Below are 22,870 nucleotides of genomic sequence, written 5' to 3' on the forward strand. Positions count from 1 at the left end.
TTCCCGTACAGGTAGCTCGACTAAAACTGACTGAGGTAAATTCAGACTTATGCAAAAAAATGTCATAGACAGACAGGATTTAGGGAGCTCTAACACAAGGGTAACATAAGAGTTGTCAGTTGAGAACTGCTTCTCATTCACCCTGGAGTGGGACTTCTTAGCCAATCAGTAACTACCCCACACAACAACACGACGGAGAGAGAGGACCAGGAGACCCATAAGGCCCTAGGAAGTCCCGTGAGGTCGGAGCCATGTACGAAGCAGCTGGATGAGGTCAGCACAGGTCAACGGCAGGGTGATTTACAAGAGTGACCCCTTACAGCTGGGGTCATGCAGGACCCTGTCAGATCAAAGAGGAACCTGGATGCATCACGGACGCAATCTGCTGCTGCGGACAGAGGCAACATGCACATTCTCACTCTCTCGTGATTCCCTGACGACTCTACCATCTAAATCAACATGGGCCTCACCCAGGAGCCGAGGTGTGTGACAAGACAGAGCAGCAGAATTACCAGACACCAGCTTTCAAGGCCTAAGATCATCAATTCCAGTGTCTAAAATCTAGCAGTCGGAAAAATGTTACCCTGCTACGCATTAAATATGATAATATCACTCCTGCATAAACGTCTTTTTTATTGCACATATACCATCGACAAATGAATTATTTCTTTTTTGTTTTATCTCCTTAATATTGTTTTTTTTCAGTATATTCTATTTGTGCCCTGTGTACTTTTTAAGTGACCCTGTAATATGTCTACTTGTCTGCAGTATATTTGCCGTCTGTCTTTGCGCTCTGCCTAGTTCCACGTAATGTGTTCGTTTGTTCGCACGTCATGCACCTCGCTGCTGTCTGATGTGCAGAAAGGTTACTGTCTGTGTTCAGCCTGTGTCCTATTGCTCGAGTTAAGGTACTTCGTAGGGGCAGAGATGGATGGTAGAGATGGTCTCATTCCCGTGAAACCTGCCCTGGACAGTCACCAGCTACCTAAGAGCAGATGGGAACCTTCCGGAAGTCTCGCCGGCAGGGGGTAAACATGCTGCCTTTGGAGTCTGTTCATGCAGCCCCAGCCCTCTGTGAAGCTGACACTTTACATCATGGGGTCTCGGGTATAAGCACGTGCGCGCACACACAAACACACACACACAACACACACAGTCGTGTAATCATATCTTTATGGGGACCGCTCATTCATTTCTATGGGAAAAATGCCAACGCTAACTATGACAACCTTAACCCCCACCCTGCCCTAACCATAACCATAAGTAAACAAGCAAAATACAACAGTTTTTACATTTTTAGTTTTTTCATTGCAGTCACAGGTTTTTATTAAATTGAGGTTTCCCTTATTGGGACCAGGACTTTGGAAAAGGCATTTTAATTTATATGTACAATACAAAAACATACCTTATTGAAAATTAAAAAAAAAATTATATGTAACACTTAAACGATCGTTATTCAGTGGAAGGGCTAAAAATCAGCATAAATAATGCTCAATAGAAAAAACAGGCATATTGTACAAAAACATCAAGCTAAACAGGCATAACCTGATCAGCAGGCCCTTCACAGCCAAAGTGAGAGCTCAGAGCTGTACAGTGGAGGCTGCCATCCTGCCCAGCACTTGCCTACGCAGCCCCTCACACACCCTGTTAGGGACAACGCCGAAGCAGGTGGCATTAGGACCCATGCGAAACCCAATGCGGATGGGACTCGGCCCCATGCCTCCGGTTCCGGCTCTTCTTCTTCTCCTGCAGGTGCTTCCACTTGCCAGCAGAGGACGCTCTATGCCACGGTTTCCGGTCCCGGAACCACACCTGCTCGCAGTAGCGCTCCATGGCGGGTAGCGGGCCCCCAGCCAGATGCAGGTAGTCCTTGTAACGTGGGGGTGGTTCCGCAGGAGGGTCTCCGGAGCTCAGCTGGGTCCCATTGAGTATCCGCAGTGCAATACGCAGGACTGTGCGGACGAAGCGCTGCTCCTGGGCCACGCAGTGGTACACCCCCGCGTCTCGCCGCCGGAGGTTCCGGATCATCAGGCCCAGGTCGGTCTGCACCACCCTGTCGTCCGGCTGTACCTGCCGGGGTTATCGAACACATCTGTCGTCAATAGGGGGGCAACATACCGGAAACGAGGGAACCGGAAGCTGGCAACATACCGGAAACGAGGGAACCGGAAGCTGGCAACATACCGGAAACGAGGGAACCGGAAGCTGGCAACATACCGGAAACCAGGGAACAGGAAGCTGGCAACATACCGGAAACGAGGGAACCGGAAGCTCGTGATGATCGGACTAGAGAGGAAGAAAGTCAGAAGTATGCGGTAGCAAACCGGCCAGCCCCTCTGGTTCTCGTTTCCCAGAAACCCAGGGAGGTATTATTACAGTCAATTAGGCTAAATAAGCGCAGGCTAATTTGTCCAATTCTCCCTCAGATTATGAGCAGATGACTGTGGGGGGGGGGGGGGGGTGGGCACCGTAACAACATCAGCATGTCCCCCTCGGTCACAGAGCCCAAACGAACAAATCCATTCAAGGTGTGCGAAGCACGTTGATGACCGGAACGGAGGGAGAGCCAATCACGGTCCCTGAGGGGCAGGTCAAAGGTCACCCCCACTAAAGCGCCCATGCGCTGAGGACACGCCCTGCCCAGTGGCTTTTACATTGCCCTACTTTCCAACAATAGAGGGGCGTTCATGTCAGACAGTTGTCGGGCTAAGAAAACACAGATGTGGGGGGGGGGCAGCTTTCAAAGAGGAGGGCAGCCGCCGTGTCAGAGGTTGACTACGCTCTGCTTCCTGCTCATCTTCTCGGGGGTTGGGGGGGCTACAAGGGAGCAGGACTCCATGTACACCAAGCCCCCCGAAAGCGGGAGCTCCTGCTCAGGCACAGTGCGGACGGAAAGGGTCACACCCCAGGGGGCTGAATTTAAGGTGTATGGTTTTCTAGCCGTTCTGTTTGGGGTTGTCGGTGTGTTACAGGGAGGCTGGATCCATCCCAACTGCCTGATTAGAACTAAGCTGCTTCTGGTCAGTCGAATCCTGGTTCGAACCCCAGGGTCAGGAGAGTGGTTTCACTCTTGGGTCCATTAGCAAGACCCATAACCCACAATGGGTTCTGACCCTGCTTCCTCAGGGAAAAAAGGTTACTTTTGACAGAAAGATTCAAGAGGTTTCTTCGTCACATACACAATTGTACACATGTAATGAAATGTAACCCTGGTCACTTCTAGCAGCTGTGAATAATAGGAGAATAGGAACATGGGAAAAGAGAGTAAAATATAGAATATGAAATATATTCAGCTGTATATAATCTATACATAAATCTGCTAAATAAATGACATATTCTGCTCTATCACTGTTGTTCATTTCTAAACACATATAGACATAGACATACAGATGTGGGACCCATGGGAATCCAGCCAGCTTAGTCAGATAAGCAGAGGTAATGAGAATCGCAGGCGCCATCCAGCTGGGGGCGCCGTCCAGCTACATGAAGACACGGTTCAGATGCGAGGTCTGGCCAGCTAGATGGACCTGCATCTCCTCTGCCCTGACGCACCTCGGCCATTTAATCACTACAGCTTAGCGAGCCTGACACACATTGCTGTAAATCACACACCCAAAAGACAGGGGGAACCGGAACACGGACGGGGGCAGGTGGGGTCGGGCCCAGGACCTGGAAGCGGCCCTGGCGTAAATCTCCGAATCACACCGGATCCCAGCACTGCCATAAACGCCGCGGCTGTAACGTATCGAGTGCCAATGGGATCCAATTCAGTTCCAATTACCCATGATATATTTCCCAGGAACATCCTGGGCATTTTTGCAGTGTCTGGGCACGGACTTCTTTTTGTAGCTGATCCAGAATCAGCTCTCCAAATGGAGCCATAGGCTGCCCTGCCTGGGTGCAGAGTTGTGATTCTGCTGCTGATCCGGGATCAGCTCTCCTGACAGGGCCATGGGCCACCCTGCCAGGGCATGGACCTGCGTATTTGCTGCTGATCCAGGATCAGCTCTCCTGACGAAGCCACAAGCCAACCTGCCAGGGCATGTGATGAAATGCGCCATCATCACATCCGGAGGCCATCTGTCATGCAAGTAGAGGGCAGCCATCATGACATGGTGACAGGAACCTGGGTGCTGCCTTTGGACCAGGGTGCAAACCACACTCCCTCTTGGTTGAGTAGGGGATAGCAGGTCAGGCCCATCCCCTGAGGAGGCTCCTTCCGTCTGCCCATCCTGCCCCGACATCCCCCCACCCTTCCTTCCCTTCATCTGTCATCATCAGTATGAAGTACGAGCCTCCACTCACACACACCATACTTAGCAGAAGCATTGCTGGAAGCTTATGGGTTTTCAATCAGCAGTATCATACTGGCCATGTCCCAAACTGCATCATCATGATGCCATTCATCACACCCGGAAAGGCCTGGACAGCCATGACAGGAAACCATGATGGAAAGAGACGTGCAAATCCACACACACACACACACACACACACACACACACACATCCGAAGGTGCTTTTCCTGAGAAACACACAAACAGAAGTGCAGCCACTTTGCCGATCTCTGGTCATCCAAACAATCAGTAAATCGGCGACGTCTCTCCTCTGCAGCAGGTGGCATTAATTACCTCTACAATCGATAAGCAGGATAAGCTCAGAATCACAGATCCCAGGGTTTAGAGCGAACCAGTGGGCAATTAATCATAGTGGAGAGCTTAGTCAGCACTAGAAACCCTCATTAAGCAGCAGGGAAGACAGGAGAGCTGACAGAAACACACCGAGGCCCGGCCTGACGCCCCAGACGGTCCAAACACACCGAGGCCCGGCCTGACGCCCCAGACGGTCCAAACACACCGAGGCCCGGCCTGACGCCCCAGACGGTCCAAACACCCCGAGGCCCGGCCTGACGCCCCAGACGGTCCAAACGCACCGAGGCCCGGCCTGACGCCCCAGACGGTCCAAACGCACCGAGGCCCGGCCTGACGCCCCAGACGGTCCAAACGCACCGAGGCCCGGCCTGACGCCCCAGACGGTCCAAACGCACCGAGGCCCGGCCTGACGTCCCAGACGGTCCAAACGCACCGAGGCCCGGCCTGACGTCCCAGACGGTCCAAACACACCGAGGCCCGGCCCGACACCCCAGACGGTCCAAACACACCGAGGCCCGGCCCGACGCCCCAGACGGTCCAAACACACCGAGGCCCGGCCCGACGTCCGAGACGGTCCAAACACACCGAGGCCCGGCCCGACGTCCGAGACGGTCCAAACACACCGAGACCCGGCCCGACGCCCCAGACGGTCCAAACACACGAGGCCCGGCCCGACGCCCCAGACTTTCCAAACACACGAGGCCCGGCCCGACGCCCCAGACGGTCCAAACACACCAAGGCCCGGCCCAACCGCCCCAGACGGTCCAAACACACCGAGGCCCGGCCCAACGCCCCCAGATGGCCCAAACACAGCCAAGCCCAGCCCAACACCCCCAGAAACATGGCGACACCCTGCCTGATGCCCCCCAGAAGCCCCAAACATGGTCAGGCCTTACACCCCCAGAAATGTGGCCAGGCCAAACCCGATTCCCCCATGTGGTCCAAATATCCAGCCTGGTGCTCCCCCCCCCACCAAAAAAAACAGGCCTGGCTTCGCCCCCAGAAACACACTGAGGGCCCGGCCCAGTGCCCCTAGACAAATTCGACCCTCCATTCACACACTTAATAAAGCAGTACTTCTCCGTGAGACAAAACACTGTGTTCCTGGAACTTAATAAAAAAAGCTGAAATCGCCAGGATCTTCATTAGTAACGTCTGCTCCAATGCTGGGATTTTTATGGTTTCATTTTGAAAGTTGTGTTTTTAGCGCAGTATTTCCCTTCGTTTTTATGCTCCCCACAGGTCATTAGTCGAGTAAAAAAGGGCCGTTTTCCAGAAAAACCAGATCACTTCATAATAAAAGCTCCTTTCACACGATTTGCAGGTTCTTCTAATCCTCAGGCTAAAACGTGTCCCCACCGCCCGGCTTCAGCCCCCCCCTGCACCTGCCTCTCCAGCCATGTTCCTGTGAAGTGCTATCACCCCCCAGACAGAGAGCTTTAAAAGTGCTCCCCCCACACACCACCCCAGGAAAGTGCATTAGTGAACTGGGCCAGAGCATATGGATAGATAGGGTTACCCTTCCCCTGCCCGAGGGCCCTTCACTGGCCCGTTTTAGCATTTCTGTACATAGGACCATTTCCGTCATGAAACAAAAAGTGAAATGTATGTTATTTCAAGTCTGGCTGTGTTTGAGTCATCCAGGGGTGTTGGGGACTCACAGTGTTCGGACTGTCTGGGGGCATCAGTCTGCCTGCCCAAGAATGACCGCTCCATCCCCAAGACAGCAACTACGGGAGAAGGCCAACTTTTCTGAGGAAAAGGCCAGCCTTTCTGAAGAGAAGACCGACCTTTCTGAGGAGAAGGCCAACCTTTCTGAGAAAAAGGTTAATGAGGAGAAAGCCAATGAGGAGAAGGGAGACCTTTCTGAGGAGAAGGCCAACCTTTCTGAGGAGAAGGCCATTGAGGAGAAGGCAGACCTTTCTGAGGAGAAGGCCAACCTTTCTGAGGAGAAGGCCAATGAGGAGAAGGCAGACCTTTCTGAGGAGAAGGTCATTGAGGAGAAGGCAGACCTTTCTGAGGAGAAAGCCATCCTTTCTGAGGAGAAGGCCAGCCTTTCTTTGAAGGCCAGCCTTTCTGAGAAGGCCAGCCTTTCTGAGAGTCTGAAGCAACTAGCTGACACAGGACAACCATGACAGACCAAGACTCATCTCCTGTTAAACACATCACATTAAAGACATGCTAGAGCTGTCTTTACTCCAACATTCATGTAACTTGTGCAGTAGTCTGATGGTGAACAAAAGGTCAAAACCCTGTGTCCTGAAGCCACATCGCACATGTTTAGGTTGTGAAGATCCAAATATCTGTTCTCAAGTGAGGATAAGAGCAGGAGAGTCCAAGACTGCATATTGTAACAGATAATCAACAGCAAACATCTGCTGGACGACGTCGGAGATGCTCCAGCACAGATACTCAGTTGAAGGTGCCACAGAATACTTCACGATCCAGCCCTTACCTCCTCCTGCTGGTCAGAGGCAGACCTCTGGAGAAACCAGCGTATCTGGGCCTGCGGGGACTTCGGCACACAATCCAGGAAGGTGGAGTTGGACTCCACCCCATAAAGCAGCCTCTCTTCGGCTTCGGCATAGCTCATGGCTACAACAGAGACAACAGACAAGTGTTATCCTGCTAATTAGATGTCATTAGCATGCTAGACTTCTTCACCGCCACACCCTCATTTACTTAGCTGTTGTTAGCATGCTAGATGGCTACATTGTCATACCCTCATTTATTTCTTGTATAAACGCCATAAAAACAACTTACTGTCCTCGACATCCCAGCACTGACTGGAGGGGTCGCCGTGTTTAATATCCTGTCTTCTTGTTCTCCTATAAACACAAAATCCTTTGATCAAACTGATGTTCTCAAGCCTTTGAAGTCAACCTGAAGAGGACCCTATTTCATTTCTAGCAAAATGTGGTTAAAGGCACTAGGTCGAGGAGTGGAGATCTCACAGCTTCCTCTAGGGGGAGCCCTCGTGTCACCTGGAGGGAGGCCTCGCCAACAGGCCTGACACTGATTTAAACTGCTGCTCGACCTCTGATAACCTGACGACAACCGATTTCGGGAACGTTGCATAAATAAAGGAGAAGAGCAGATGTGTGAGGACATACAGACACAAACAGGCTCAGACGCCAGCTGAGGGGGCCAGCAGCACTGCCTTCTGCTTCCTCAGGGGTCACCATCCTGCGATATCACCCCTTGCCGCTCTGTTGCGTTCATATTCAGAGGATCCCACACAGAGTCATGTGACCCCACTCCCCTCCCACCCGGGGGACGGATGGAAAACTGGCTTCTCCAAAAATAACTGCATCACGTTGCGGTTGCTACTGAAACCCAGAATGCACTGCAGCAGTGACAGCAGGCATTAATCACTTAGCGCCAGATATGGATCATAATCAATTTTCAGAACCTAACAGTGTTGTGACTGTGGAGGAGGAAACAATGCAAACTACAAAGTTACAACTGAAGTTCTGAGCACAGCTAAAAACCAGGAGTCCTTGAAACGGGAGCCAGAGGACCAATGGACACTAGAAGCTTGAGTTAAACATGTCTGTGCCTCTGCAGGACAGCAAACCTAAGGTGTACGATAGAGTCAGCAGTAAAGCACTGCCCACATGCTAAACATCTGACATTTCTGAGAAGATGGCAGGTCTATTCGTCATATTAATGACACAGACTTAGCCAGGAGGTGCGAGGTGTGGGGGGCTGGAGCCCCGGTTTCCGCTGGGAGGGTTCCTGGAAGCGAGACAGAGCTCTAATAAGCAAGCCTACCTCTTTGATGCTGAGATGTAGGTAGAGCAGGCGTGTCCGTCCCAGGCACAGTACGGGTCCCGAGCGAGACAGCATTCAGCGCATGCCCGCCCGTAGATGGCACAGCGGTGCAGGGACACTTGGACGAGGCCATCTCGGGAGCTGATGTAGAGCTGCTGCTGCAGGGCGCGACAGCAGTTGGGCATTAAAATCACTAACAGAAAGCTACAGAATAGGGCTAACTCGCATTAGGGTTAGCATTAGCAAGTTCATGTAAAACACACAGCATATTTAACATTACACTATGATGCTATCAGGTTTTAGAGTTACGTAGATGTAAAACACACGGAGCATATTAAACATTAGCAGGGTTAGCATTAGCATGTATATGTAAACACACAGCAGCAGTGTCTGGACAGACATCATTTTGTAATGCGCATCGTTCCTGGTTTTTACTCTACGGATTTTATAACTTTTGTATGTGGAAATTTAATTGGGGGGGGGGGGGGTGGTTGCAAAGGATCAAAGGGAGTGATACCAGCATGCAGCTGGGGGGGAGTAACAGACTCAAGTTCACAATTTCACTGCCCTCCTGACCTGACACTGAACTTGCCAGATAGCTGTGCTTGGATGGGGGGGGTGTTGAAAGAGCCGCCTCAAATATCAAACCCCCCCCCCATAGGGGCATACTGACTGCATGGCTGGTACTGGGGTTTCTCCTCCCGTCAGCTTGCTGGCCTTATGCAGGCAGATTCCTCACAGGGTCATGTGTACGGGGTCATCACCAACCTTCCCAGATGTTACGGGGTGGGGGGTGAGGTGCGGGGTGAGTTGGACACTTTTAGGGCCTCGCACAGGTATTTTAAATGAGGAGGGAGGAGGTAATTATTCTGCACATTAGGACAAAGAAACATGCATGATTATTCATACCTGCTTTGAGGAGATTTCCATGTTCAGGATGGGTGTGGGGGCCTGGAACAGCAGAAAACACCACATTTTACCAAATGCTTTCATTTGGCCGTGCTGAACTGGTCTCATATGCGTCAACTACTGTAAGGACCCCAACCAAAGCTTAAGCTGCATCCGGAGGCATATTTACTGGGTCAGTGGGGAGCACTGACAGGAGACTCGCTCTCTGATTCATGGGAATTCTGTCCTGCCATTATTTTGCACATATGTCAGGAGTTGAGAGGCGGTTTTGCGATCACTGATTTCCCAACCTACATGAAATCCAGATGACAAAACAGGTAAGGAGAGAAGCTCCGTGACGTAAGGCCATACTGAAACATACTGAAGACCTCTGCATTCAGAGCTGCTCCTCACAGTCAACGCCCCCCCCCCCCCCAACACTGCATCCAGAACATTCAGCAGGCCTGCTCTGTATTCACGCATGGTCAGTTCACTCAGCTAAGACGAGGTTAAAGTGCAGCGTGTGCATCTCATTTATACAGGGAGGGTCTCGAAGTTTGTCTGAAAAACAGATTTGGAGGAAACGCGCATTTGCCTTCATTCAATCTGCTCTCAGGGTCACAGAGCAGCTCCCTGTTTATGCGTCTGTCAGAGGCGTGATGCATACACTCCTGCAGGCCTCGTCTCGCTCGTCTCTCCCCGATTGGCACCCCGGCATCACGCATTCTACTTAGTCATACAGTGCACTTTTTTTTCCCTCTCTCCTTTCTGGCTCGAGCAGATTTGAGCTGTACCGGGAACACCTGCAGCTCCTCCAGAACCAGCTCCTCTGTGGCCCAGTTGTCCTGAGTAAGCGGTACCACCTTCAGAACCGTCCCCATGTCTGAAACACAAAAGCCGAAACCCTGTCAGACTCCACTCACCATGTATCAGCAACAAGGGCTAGTGTACTGTTAGAGGTTAGCTAAAACACATTTCAAATATTTAAGGAGGCTCTTACAATTCATACTGCCATAAATAACTTGTGAAAACACTGAAATGCATTAAACCTTTCATAATAGATTACAATGAGACCCTGCTATACGAACACATGAAACACATTATTTTAGAGGTACTACTGCCCTCTACTGGTAAGAAGAGAAACAACAGAATATTATCTGCCTTCCAACACACAACATACAGCACGGAGGACCTGGAGGAAACCCACACACCACAGGGAGAATATGCAACCCCTAGAAGCCAGGTGGTGTGAGGGGCTCGTGGCAGACATATCAGTGCCCACCTGTCCCCAGAAACATGACGGCATACTGTCCATCCGCAGCCAGGGCCCGGTCCACGGCGATCTGCGTCAGCCTGTAGTCTACATTGACACGTGTGAACACCGGCTCCCGGGACACGGGGTACACAGCTCGGTACATCCTGGGGTGCTGCTTGATGAAGCTAATCACTTCGTCTGGGAAGTCTTTTGTGCTCTTTATCCGGGGGTCATACGTCTTACTCGGACACTGAATTAAAAACAGAAACAACGGGGTTTTCTTTCGATATAGTTTCCCTGCCAGTGATGGTGAAACACCCTGACACAGTCAGCATCCCTGCCCCACCACTTACTTTCTGCATAATCCCCTAAAACAGCTAAATGCTGCCACCTAGTGTTTGAGATAGAACTGCAGCAAAAACGACAAGCACACGAGAGAAAAGTGCTCATTTCATCACTACTGGAACTAACTTTTAATCAACAGGATTTTAGGGTAATATCCAATCATCATTCTCCCTCATCTGTCAGTTAACTGTAGTAGCCTATAGGAAACAGGTTAGTGTAATCCCCGCCCCTTTCTGCTATCGGTGCTGCATCAGCAGTTAGGAGAGGAAAGAGCGGCAAACTTGTTTCTGGACTGTTAACGGTGCATCCATGATACCAAACCACAAATAATTTCATGTAACATCTATTCTATTGGGGCGGCATGGTGGTGCAGTGGTTAGCACTGTTGCCTCACACGACTGGGACCTGGGTTCGAATCTCCGCCTGGGTTACATGTGTGTGGAGTTTGCATGTTCTCCCCATGACGTCGTGGGGTTTCCTACGGGTACTCCGGTTTCCCCCCACAGTCCAAAAACATGCTAAATTGCCCGTAGGTGTGCATGTGTGAGTGAATGGTGTGTGAGTGTGGACCCCATCCTGGGTTGTTCCCTGCCTCGTGCCCATTGCTTCCGGGATAGGCTCCAGAACCCCAGCGACCCAGTAGGATAATGGTTTGGAAAATGGATGGATGGATGGATATATTCTATTTGATAATAAGTGTGAATGAGTGGCATGGAAGTGTATGTGTAAATAAATCGCAACTGGACATCGCATGTGCTTACCGCACAACCTGTAGACATTTAAAAGGGAGCAAGAACAAGTGATACAAGGAGGATTTTGCTGTAAATCACAGCCCAGGAGCAGCTCACCGTCCCGGGGCGCGGGTAGGGAATTCGGCCCTCGTATTCCACCCAGTGGTGCCCAGGTCCCTCTTTGTGGGCATAGGGTCCGTTGAACACTGATCGGATCTCGGCCATGTTGTAGACGCACACCGCCGAACCTTTGAAGACAGAGCTGAACACAGACTCCGATTCAGGCCTACTCGTGACTCCGCATGGAGGATGCTCAGGCTGTCAGGACGACTGCAGAAGCTGCTACCTGGCGGTGGTGAAGACACCATACACGACGGGGTTGCGTTTGTCTCGAGTGGGGAGGAGGAAGATGTCCTCTGCAAACAGAAGGAACATGAAGACTGAGGACCGTCTTACCGGCCCAGCGGGACTCGCAGAGCGGCCATGCGGCCCGGCAGACTCACGGAGCTGGTCGAAGCGCGTGTCCACCCCGTTGGGCCCGGGGATGGAGCACACCAGCCGGGCTTTGAGGAACGTCGTCCATTTGTTGGTCAGGCTCCTCAAACCACCCACATCGTTCTGAAAAACAGCAAAGAAATCATCTGCTGTGAGAAGAAAATACTGAACATAAAGAAATGTACAGGGACGTCTCCCACAGCGGAAAGGCTGGAAACTGGCAGCAACGTGGCTGGTGAAGGGCAGGTAAAGCACATGATGACAGAACCCGGGAGGTGAGAGTGAGGGGGGGCAAACTGTATTCATAAGGACTGATTTTGAGGGGTTGGGGGGTGGGCGCTAACTGTTTATGAATCTCATTTTGTGTGCCATATATATTCGGCAAGGGAACCATACAAGTTAGAATAGCCATCATTGGTAAACTGGGTTGTTAACTGACTAGTTCTATCTTGATCATCTGGAAGATTCTAAGAGGAGACTGGCAACGTTAGACAAACCAAAGATAACATATAAACATCTTGTTCTCTGAGACCTATTCAGTGCAGTGAAATATGCAGTACGCATATTTAATATTGTGCAGAAATGAGAGGCATATATAACAGGTGTGAAGCCGCAAGGCACAGTGTTCCTGTCTCACAGACAGCCGGTGCGCTGCCTGTGAGGCAGGTTGAATACCCATCGTCAGCTCTCATCTTGGGTTCTTCTCAGACGCGATTTGTGAAAAAGGAACTTTGTGATGTAAACAGATATAAACAGATAACTGCAGTAGATGTGCGCCGGTCCTCTCTCACGTGGCTCACATCGCACAGGGGCCAGTGCCAATGTGTGGCTCGGTGGGTTAGGACACTATGCCTGTGATCAGAAGGTTTCTGGTTCCAGTCCCATAGCCGCTGATTTGAAGATGTATGTTGCATTGGATAAATTCAGCTTCCTGTGCACTGACATGCTTTTTCATGCGAGACCCCCAAAGCAGAGCAGCTTGTCCCCTTCCTCTCACAGGGACCCCCCCCTCTCACCTGGCACACTCTGGCCACCTGGGAATGCACGTCTTTATCTCGAGATCCCCCATCTCGTCCGTCTCTGGAAGCCTCGCGGAAGAAGAAGTAGATCTTGTCATCGTCTGCATTGTGGGTGTCTGGGATGGGGTGGGCGGCGATGAAGCGAGCCTCTGAAAGCACAGAGGGCAGCGTTCTGAGTTGGCTCTCCTGCAGGGGTGCGGGTAACCGCTGAGGGGTGTGGCACTGCAGAGGACACCCCCCTTCATGCCTGAAGGATGTGGTAATACCACACGGATGGTGAAGGGCAGGTAAAGCACATGATGACAGTACCCTGGAGGTGAGAGTGAGGGGGGGGCAAACTGTATTCATAAGGGCTGTAAGCAGATGTTGGTGCCACACCAGTCATGCATGTGACATTCTGACTAAGGCGGAAACACACTCAACACTGTGAAAAGCGGCTTTGGGTATCGGGCCGGACCACATGGATGGGCCCTAAGAGGAGCGTGGGACGCAGCAACACCACTGGGTGGCAGTGTTCCCAACATAATCCGAGTCATCTTGGGGACGAGGGGGGGTTTGTGTTGGCCATGTTAAGATATGTGTCCACAGTGGAGGCGTAACAGAACAACAGGCACACATGCAGACAGACAGACAGACAGACACATGCGCTGCATTAAACTCCCAAATGAAAGTCTTCCTCCGCGACTGTCAGACTCCTCAGTGACAAGGCTGTGGGCCTACAGGACTGACTGCCCTCATTAATGTTAAGCCTAATCATAATCGACCCCCCCCCCCAAACTCTTTGCATGCAAGGACCTGCTGGATCGACTCCAGTCTTCTGAAATGAGTCAAGGGTGTAACGATGATGACGAAGATGGCGACAGAGGCTGGACAGCAGGAGAAGGCAGGTAATGACTCAAACTGCGAAAACAAGCAGCGGGACCCGACGTTCGGACAGGAGCCCCGATCGAACCCACACATAGGTTGCCTCTTCATTCATGTTTTAGCTGACAAGGGAGCAGTGTGTGGCTCAGTGGCTTCGGATCAGAAGGTCGCCGGTTTGAATCCCTGGATGACTGAGTGATGTCACCATTGGGCCTCTGAGCAAAGCCCTTAACTCCCAAACGCTCCAAGGACTGTATGACCATGCTTTGTATAAGATTGCCTGCTAAATAAATAAGTGAGATGTCAATGTGTTCGGTTTAGGGCAGGACAGCGGAGCAGGGAGCTCGGTACCGTTCAGCCAGTAGTCCTTGGACACGTCTGTTCGGATGTAGTGCCGGTCATGGAGTCCGAGGGAGCGGGTGAAAGCTGTGTCCCTTCCCAGGAAGTCCGACGTTGTTCCAGCATACAGGTACCGGTCTGGGCACCGTGGCGAGAGGGGGAAGCAGACCGTGAGGCAGCACCGACATAACCAGCCCAAGACGGCAGCTAGGCAGAGGCTGCCACCCTCCCGCTGGGCACTGCCACCCCTGCAGGCTCACCTGCTTTCTCAGTCTGCTGCCTTTCCCCAATTTCAATATGTAACTGAAGACCAAAATAAACATTTCACAGGCCTCCGAATCATACTTTAATAGACATTTTTTTCTCTTTAAGTTCATCCTGAAGATTTGGCTTTCATACTGAGAACCATAAAAACATGAAAGCTAGAAAAGTGTCAGTCCCCTATCCCATCCTGGGCACGGCATTAGAGAAACGTTAGCCCCCTCGCCCGTCCCGGGCGCGATGTTAGCAGACCTGTAAGGACGGAGGCGAAGGGCTGCCAGGGGTCAAAGGGGCACTTGAGCCGGCCGGACTCAGCGGAGCTCACATGTAGGTAGAATGCATCGTCCTGCAGGGCAAGGACAAGCATCGACAATATGGTGAAACATTAACAGTACGGTATGGGCAACCATCGACGGTGCAGGGAAGCATCGCTCTCACTCACACACAAGCCATATCAACAGGCTACAGTATTTACTGATAACTGAGTCAAATACACACAATGTATTGATATCTTTGTGGGGACCATCTATTTAAAGGGAAAACCCCTAATTCCAATAATGACAACCTTAACCCCTATCCAGCCCTAACCTTAACCATAAGTAAGCAAATAAAATACAAGACTTTTGGCTATTATGTACATGTATGTATGAAAAGGCTTTTAGGAGACTGCTAGCATGCTGATGGAGAAGGTGCTCGCCATAAGGGTCCTGAAGTCTAAGGGCAGATCTGCCGTACCTGCCCGCGACCTCCGACCTCCAGGAAGGTGCAGAGCGGCTGGAAGGCCCCCGTGCCGCAGGTGTACACATGCGTCGCGTTGTAGGTGTGAAGCACACGGATGAAGTTGCCACATTCCGACTGCAGGAGGAAGGCAAAGTCAGGTGATTAAAAATGGTCCCGGCAGCTCCGACTCCGGTGGCCACATGCCGCTGCCAAAGAGCGCGACTCACCTGGGCATTCCTGCCGGCGATTTTGCACAGCTCCACCCTCTCACGCGAGGCGGGCCAGCTGACCTGCATGGGGGGCAAGACCATGGGGGAGGGTGGGATTCTGGCAGCGGGGAGACTGACAAGTGAGAGGCACGACTCTGCGATGTGAAGCAAGTTACATGGGGTAAGAAGTCAGGGGAAAAAAAGCTGAGCACGAGCCCACCTTCCCACCTCCTGGAAGCAGCAGAAAGATGGAGTAACAGGCGAGCTGTTATACCAGGAATCCGCAGCCCCTAATCACCGGCCTCATTTAACACTCTGTACCTTCCTGATGTTCCTGTTCAGGTTCTCCAGCTCTAGCATGAAGATGTGGTCCCTGGCTCCCAGGAGAAGCCGGCCCCTCTCCTCATCCAGTAGCAAGCTTTGGAAGCCCATCCCCTCAGCGGAGCCCTGGAAGGGGACCCCACTGCCAGACTGCAACAGCTCTGGTGGACAGATAGGGGGCAGTATGTGGGCACTTTCCCATCTGCTTAGCCTCACACAGTGCAGGTGTTTAGCCAGCTGAAAACCATGCAGAGAACTGGTCAGGCACGGTGCCTGTAATTAACAATCACCGCTGTATTTACAGGGCCGCAGCATCCACCATACTCCGTGACATCACTCCGCCGTACTCCATGACATCACTCCGCCGTACTCCGTGACATCACTTTGCTAACCACAGGATTTGAACCGCTGACCTTCTGATCACTAGCACAGTGTTCAACCAGGCTGATTCACATGCCACCCCACAGGCAAACTGAAAATTAAAACTGGCAAGCAGGATGCCTATTCCACTTGGCCTGGGCACTGGAGGGATCCTGGGCTCTAATCCCTCTCTGAAGCAGCATGTTCTGCTAACCAGCTAGCTAGCTATGGGTATTGGGGACAGGGGGCCCAAAGTAACCTTTCGAGGTGAGTAAAACAATAAAATGGTACCACCCTTAGGGACAAATGAAGCTTCATGTTGTCAGCTGACATCTCACTTTTCACGTTACTCTGAGCCAGCTGCAGTTTATCTTCACGCGTCACGTGACCCAGGAGTAGCAGCGGCTCATGGCCACTTCAGGAAAGATAAGGCGCGATAACGTCATGCGACGCCAGTCCCGTCTGATGGTAGCATACCGGGTGGAGCACTCTGGCAGGACTAAAGACGAATGAATCACTGCTGAGCGTGGAGACGTTTGGCTGCTTGGACGCGAGGTAAAGGCGATTATAGATAAACACGCCTAAAGACTCAGGGAAACAAGGACCACCTTGTTTCTGAAAAGCGCTCTCATTTTCTTAGTTGTGATTGTGTTGTGGCGCAGACAGACTCGGGTTCAAGCCTTGGCTCAGCCAAATTGATTCTTTTGGGGTGTGGCTCAGCGGCTTAGGCCAGTGTGTCTGTGACTGAATCCCAGAGGCAGATGGGTAATGTTACCATCGGGCCGCTTAGCGAGACCCTTCACCCCCAATTGCCCCAGGAACTGATGCTGCTCTCTCAGAAACTCCAGAGTGCAGATGCAGCGCAGCTAACCAGTATCAGCACTGCTCAGCGAGACCCATCCGTCCTTTCTTCTGGCAACAGCATGAGCCAGCAGATGCCCCCAAGGACACAGGCGCTCACCTTTGTAGCTGAGCTTGACCCGCGGCACGCCGTCCTTCCCGCTCGCCAGGGTGGGCTGGAGCACCAGGAGCAGCGCGGCCAGGAGCCCCCAAAGCCGGTGCTCGCCTCCTCTGCGTCGCAGCTCCTGCCGCACAGCCATGGCCAGGCGACCCTGCACAGGAAGAATGGCAGGGTTACCCCGGGGCAGCCGTACCCTCAGAGGGCAGGGACAGCGCCACCAACAGGTGAGGAGGCCTGGCGGTAGATACGCAGCCGCATGTCATGGTGTCTCCATGAAGGTTAGGTCACCCTGATCCGCACACGACGCCATCAGCTGCTCCCTTTGTCTCCTCCCTGGACGCACCCATTACTAATTCTGCTCCCAGAGATGAAGGTCATGCAGACAGAAATAACTCTCATGCCTGTGCAGGCACTCAGACAGCCCCCTATGAGGAGGACTAGGTCCACAACGTGGGTGAGAACAGCTGCTGATCCCGTCTGTGTCAACTGGGAAAGACTCAGCGGGCACTCGGGTTAACGTCAGTCCACAGCAAACTGCCCACTCCTCCACTCATTCCACACTGAATCCTGGATGTAAAATTAAACACACAATTTAAGGCAAGTTCTTCAGCAGCTGTTCAAACGCAAAGCGGCAGCTTAGCTAAAACGACCAGCTTTAAAGCGACATGCGGATGAGCCCCTCTGCAGATCAGCCCAGATCAGCGGTGTAGCATCAGCATTGGGATGTACCCTGACATGGCCATGGAGTGCGTAGTCCCCCCCTTTTCCTGTTTACACCCACAGCTGATGGAGTTATAACATTCAGACATCAGGGACACACTGCGGAACAAGCTGTAGGAGAAACAGGCAATTTCCTTGCAAGAGCAGCTCCTTGCACTTACAGGCCCCCAAGACTGTGCGAGTCGGTCCCAGAGTCGTTACCCCACGCTTCAGGGCTGAAGCTTTGCAGGGAGTTCCATGGCACCGGGGTATTTAAGGGTGTACTCTGACTTAACCTTCATAGCAGAGCGTCCATCAGGAAACGGACTGGGAAGCCACAGAAGCAGCGAGGACCGGCAGCAGAGCATGGCAACAGCCCCAGTGGGCAGTGCATTATGGGTAGGAAACGCACGGCTTTCTAACAGCTACAAACAGCTAATGCTTTGAGATGAAAGCCCCTTTCTGTATATCAGCAATAGACAATCCGTCATAGTGCTTAATTTGGCCTTGATAAGGACCTGAGGTGAATGTGAACAGACATTTCAAATGAACCACTGCTGGTGCCTATCAATCTACATACAGCAGCGCATAAAATCTGCAGCTCTTAGAGGACATCAAAACGAGACTTTATCTACCAAATGGGGTGAAATAAGACTGGGGGGCGTTTGAGAAACGTTCATATTTAAGTGGCACATTTCTGCTATCACTGCTAGAACCAGGATTTCTTAAAAGCTCACCTGGGTACAGATTGTATATGACGCTCCTCACAGCCCCTAACATTAATGTGACCTTGTGAGTGAGTAACAGTCGCCCCACACAAGGATACCAAATGCAACTCAAGCTCGCTGGATCATCTGAAACGCCTCATGGTATCTACATACCGGCACTAAAGCAACTCCTCAATGCAAAAGTCGCTCTTAACATTTTCGACATAGCGTTACAGTGCAATACGTTTTGGAACAAAGAACGACAGAGATTGTAGAAGTGGATGGACAGAAGGGAAAACTGTAAAGAGCCTGCTTGATAGATAGACAGACAGAGAGACAGACAGACAGAGAGACAGAGAGAGAGACAGATAGATCCACAACACACTCATTTAGACATTAATAGTCACAATAAATAATAAAAAATAAATAGTAACAGTACGAAGAACATCATAGGAAGTACAGTAATTAACAGTATTGCACAGTGGGCTACCACCCCCCCCCCCCTCCACCCCGACTTGATATACAGTCAGAGAATGAAAACTTACAAAGACTTAAAATACTGCTTCCCCCAGGCAACGTGCTGTGTATAAATCCTAGCATAGGGTGGCACAGCCTGAGGTTATCGCACCAGCTGTTCTTGACAGCTGCCAAATGTCTTGGATTTCTCGCATGCACTCATGAGCAAATAGTGCGCGGCGCCGTTTGCACAGATTACAGGCGGCGTGTAAATGCTCCTGCTATCTGCGGCTGCTCCTTTCCAGCGTGGACCTGGAGGAGCACCATGTAATCGTCTCTCATCTTCACGCAGAGGAGCTCGTCTGTGCTTAGATAACTCAACGGATCAACTGGCTCAAAATCCGAATTTTTACTTTCAGTACCTTTCCTTTATTTTACACGATGCGTTAATGGTCCATCCTCCAGGATATGTTTCAGCTCATGTACTGCTTTGTGTGTGTGTGTGTGGGGGGGGGGGGGTGAAGCCACACGACGGCGAGGATTTAGGCAAAACCAAATGACTACGGCCGACGCAAATATGACTCGTGGTTCCATTAACTGAACAGAACTTTGGTTTTATTCGTTCTAAAAGAAATTCTACACGCTAAGAAACCACAGCAAAAAGCAGCGTGAAGCCAGCAGAACAGCCTCACTAGGAGACGCCCTCCAAGCCACATGCGCACGAGAGAGTGCAGAAGAAGAAAGAGCTGCAAACCAACACCACCCCGTGCGCCTCGGGAGGCTAGAGGAGCCAGAGGCAGCCCAGCAGTGGCACCTGGGTGTCAGGACCCCCGGGGTGAAATCCTCATTAAAGTCCACATTCTAGCGGTCAGACTCAAGAAGAAGAAAACATAGAAAAAAGAGTGTTTAATACGCGCGTTTTTACACTTGGTGAAGGACAGTGTTTTTGTTATGGACATTTTTGGAAAAGGGAGCTGCATGGACGTCATTACAGTCATTAAATTGGTGTGTTTTATGTGTACAGACAGCGGTTTTCCGCGTTTTAAGGAGACGACAGGCAGACCTTTCCTACCCCAACACGCACATTCGGCTTCGGAAACATAACGGCCGACATCAGCTAATGTTCTGCACTAAGATACTGGGATCCTGCCAGATTCGGAAGAACAAAAAGCATCTCAGAAGCATCACCTTCATTTCAGCACCTGAAGTCTTGGAAAGTGTGTGTGTGGTGGGGGGCGGGGAGGGGGGTGATAAATGTGCAAAAAGTTCATTGGGAACTTTGATTTATATGGAGAGAAGTCATAAAAGTTAAAGGTGTTAAACATCTTCTTAAAGAAATCTATTTAAAGTGTCATTACCCAGACCATTAACCACAGACAAACATTTTTATCGACAAACTTGTACATTCCGCACCAGCTTAAATAAAAAACATAGCAGGGAGAATTTTCTAACTTCTTAACAAGATACAGAGTAACTTCTGGGTGGGGGGTCCTGTCATTGGGGTCGATGACAGACTTAACCTTTCTTGAATAAAGGAATAAGCGTTTCAGTGATACTCAGGCGCCAATGAATTAGCTGTACTCTCAGTCAGTGAAACGATCAGGTGGGTTTTCCAAATACTGTATGAAAGAGGCTTATATTGGAGACTGAAGCCTCATAAGATCAAGTCCAACCGGGGTTAACTATTTAATGACGGGAATGACGACTTTCTTAGATTACATTTAGGTTAAATAAACATTACTAAAATCTATAGGAAACCCAGGTATACAGCCTAACAATAATAATAATAATAATAATAATAATAACAAGAAGGTTCCATAGCACTTCGTGCTTTGGACCCTTAATAATAATAATCAGCGGCTGGTATATGTGATTTTGAAAACACCGGATTTTTACTGTTTTACTATTTCAATAGGACATTTGTGCTCCACAATTCCCGCAGGATGCACAAATGCGCTTCGCCCTAAAACACCCAGTTAAACTTCTTGGGTTAGATAACCTTTAAAATATACACATGCCTGCAAACATAAGCTGTTAATCAAACGTTTCATTATGAACATTCAGGTCAAACTCCGAGAAAACGCTCCAGTTTTGTGTATTTTAAGCATTTAGTCTCACTCCGGAGCGCCGCATACTATACGCTGTATTTATTCCCGGCTGCAACCGAAAAATTAACCACCTGCATTCCAGTTACTAACTAAACCAGAGAGAATATATGAAGAAGGTAAATACATTTAAATGCAAAGCGGGTATTAAAACGGTTACCTACCACTTTTAAACGATGAAACCTGAAGCAGAGAAGCGCTGGAGACCTTCACTGTGAAAGACAGCCTCACATTAGAGGGGCTCCCGACACCCCAGCTTTCCCCACGTAAGTGCGCCTCGGACAGCTGGTCCACCGGCCCCAGGCAGCCTGCAGGGAGGGGTCACCCTGGGGAGGCAGCGTGTCTACCTGCAATGTTCACACCTCTGTGTCTAACTGATGGCGTTTAAAACGAACACAATATACCAAGGACGTGGCCAGACTAGAGCCAATGATTTTACTTTTTAATGGGGTAGCAATAAATATTTCGCCAACCGGGGGGGCGGTCTCATTATTCATTAATCATCTCGCGATCGACAAGCCACGGCCGTTTTGTTAACGGGCAGGGGTGGCGGTTGTTATACAAATTAAATGTTACTATAAAGTAGTAATGAGGAAAACAAGATATACATTCGCTACCTAAATTCCACTGCCGGTAAATTAAATACGAAAGACAAACCAAGGAAAAAGTTACAAATATCATTATGACAATTAGCCCAACTACATGTATTTGTACTGCAGGAGCACGAACACAAAGGAGAACATGCACCACTCCCCCCTCAAAGCAGGGGAGGGATTCAAACCCTTAACCACAGAGGCAGGATCCGACCCACTGAGCCACCGTGCTGAACTGATGACAGCATGAGCCTTTCTCATGTCTTTTCGCAACCCTTTTGACAAAAATATTAAAAACGATGTCTGTGAGACTCAGATATGGGACAGAACCCAAACCCACCAGTTAGCCCAATGGTCACCATAGCCCAAGCTGGCCAGCTGCCCCTTTTGTTATGATGGCAGACAGCCCCTGCTGATGCCTTTCTAGGGTCTCCTAAGCAGCTCCTCTTCCTAACTGCTACACCTGGCCAGGGGTTCCACTAGGGGTTCCACTAGGAGTTCCACTAGATGTTTCAGGCCCCCTGAAGGCATCATATTGGTCTCCCCGACCAATAAAGTCATGTTCCATATTGTTTAAAACCCCTGAATGAATCATGCTATACCCCCCCCCCCCCCCCCCATGGTTCCCCTATCCCCAGGTCACATGCTCCTCTTTACCATCCAGGGATTTGGCCATCATCAGTGCTACAGACAAGAGTCAGGGTAGGAAGGCATGGAGAAAACCAGAGGAGACATCTCTTCCTGGATGGTTTCATTCTGCTTGGGGACTTTGAGAAGAAGCTGCTTTGTGGATCCAGTCACATGGATAAGTTGCTCCCTGGATGACTTGTGATGAAAGTCCAGAGAAGAACCTGATTTCTGGATTTTCTCACATATGTTGGAAATCCAGAGGAGAAGCTTCTCTTTGGATGACGCTCATGAAGGAGGTACACAGGAGAGGTTGTATTCTGGATTAGCTCATCTATACTGAAAATGCAGAATAGATGTTGCATTATGGATGAACCCTCCTGAGGAAAGATGGCCACGCCTCCACTGTGTGAGATAAACCATGACTGGATGAAAGAGAATCAGACCACGTTTGATGAACTGGTCACTTTCTTAAATTTACCTCAAGAAGTGT

General features: G+C 50.6%; 1 protein-coding gene across 5 annotated transcripts; it reads right to left on the reverse strand.

Annotated features, from left to right (window-relative positions):
* Positions 1–1,159: 1,159 nt before the first annotated feature.
* LOC125738030 (semaphorin-3D-like) lies at positions 1,160–21,572 on the reverse strand. 5 transcript variants are annotated; one of them, XM_049006507.1, is made up of 18 exons: positions 21,322–21,572; positions 17,191–17,341; positions 15,870–16,030; positions 15,567–15,629; positions 15,355–15,474; positions 14,872–14,965; positions 14,371–14,496; positions 13,153–13,304; positions 12,145–12,259; positions 11,988–12,057; positions 11,759–11,903; positions 10,593–10,815; positions 10,105–10,193; positions 9,332–9,373; positions 8,423–8,580; positions 7,412–7,476; positions 7,104–7,243; positions 1,160–2,070 (listed from the first exon to the last, which is right to left on the reverse strand). In XM_049006507.1, exons 2-18 carry the CDS (start codon positions 17,327–17,329, stop codon positions 1,675–1,677), a joined length of 2,298 nt encoding a protein of 765 aa, XP_048862464.1. In that variant the 5' UTR covers positions 17,330–17,341; positions 21,322–21,572; the 3' UTR covers positions 1,160–1,674. The 5 variants fall into 5 exon arrangements, with proteins under 5 accessions (XP_048862464.1, XP_048862465.1, XP_048862467.1 ...); XM_049006508.1 differs by lacking the exon at positions 21,322–21,572 and adding an exon at positions 19,142–19,188; XM_049006510.1 differs by lacking the exon at positions 21,322–21,572 and adding an exon at positions 18,072–18,090.
* Between the last annotated feature and the right edge of the window lie 1,298 nt (positions 21,573–22,870).

This window comes from Brienomyrus brachyistius, chromosome 3, assembly GCF_023856365.1.
Source record: "Brienomyrus brachyistius isolate T26 chromosome 3, BBRACH_0.4, whole genome shotgun sequence".
NCBI lineage: Eukaryota > Metazoa > Chordata > Actinopteri > Osteoglossiformes > Mormyridae > Brienomyrus > Brienomyrus brachyistius.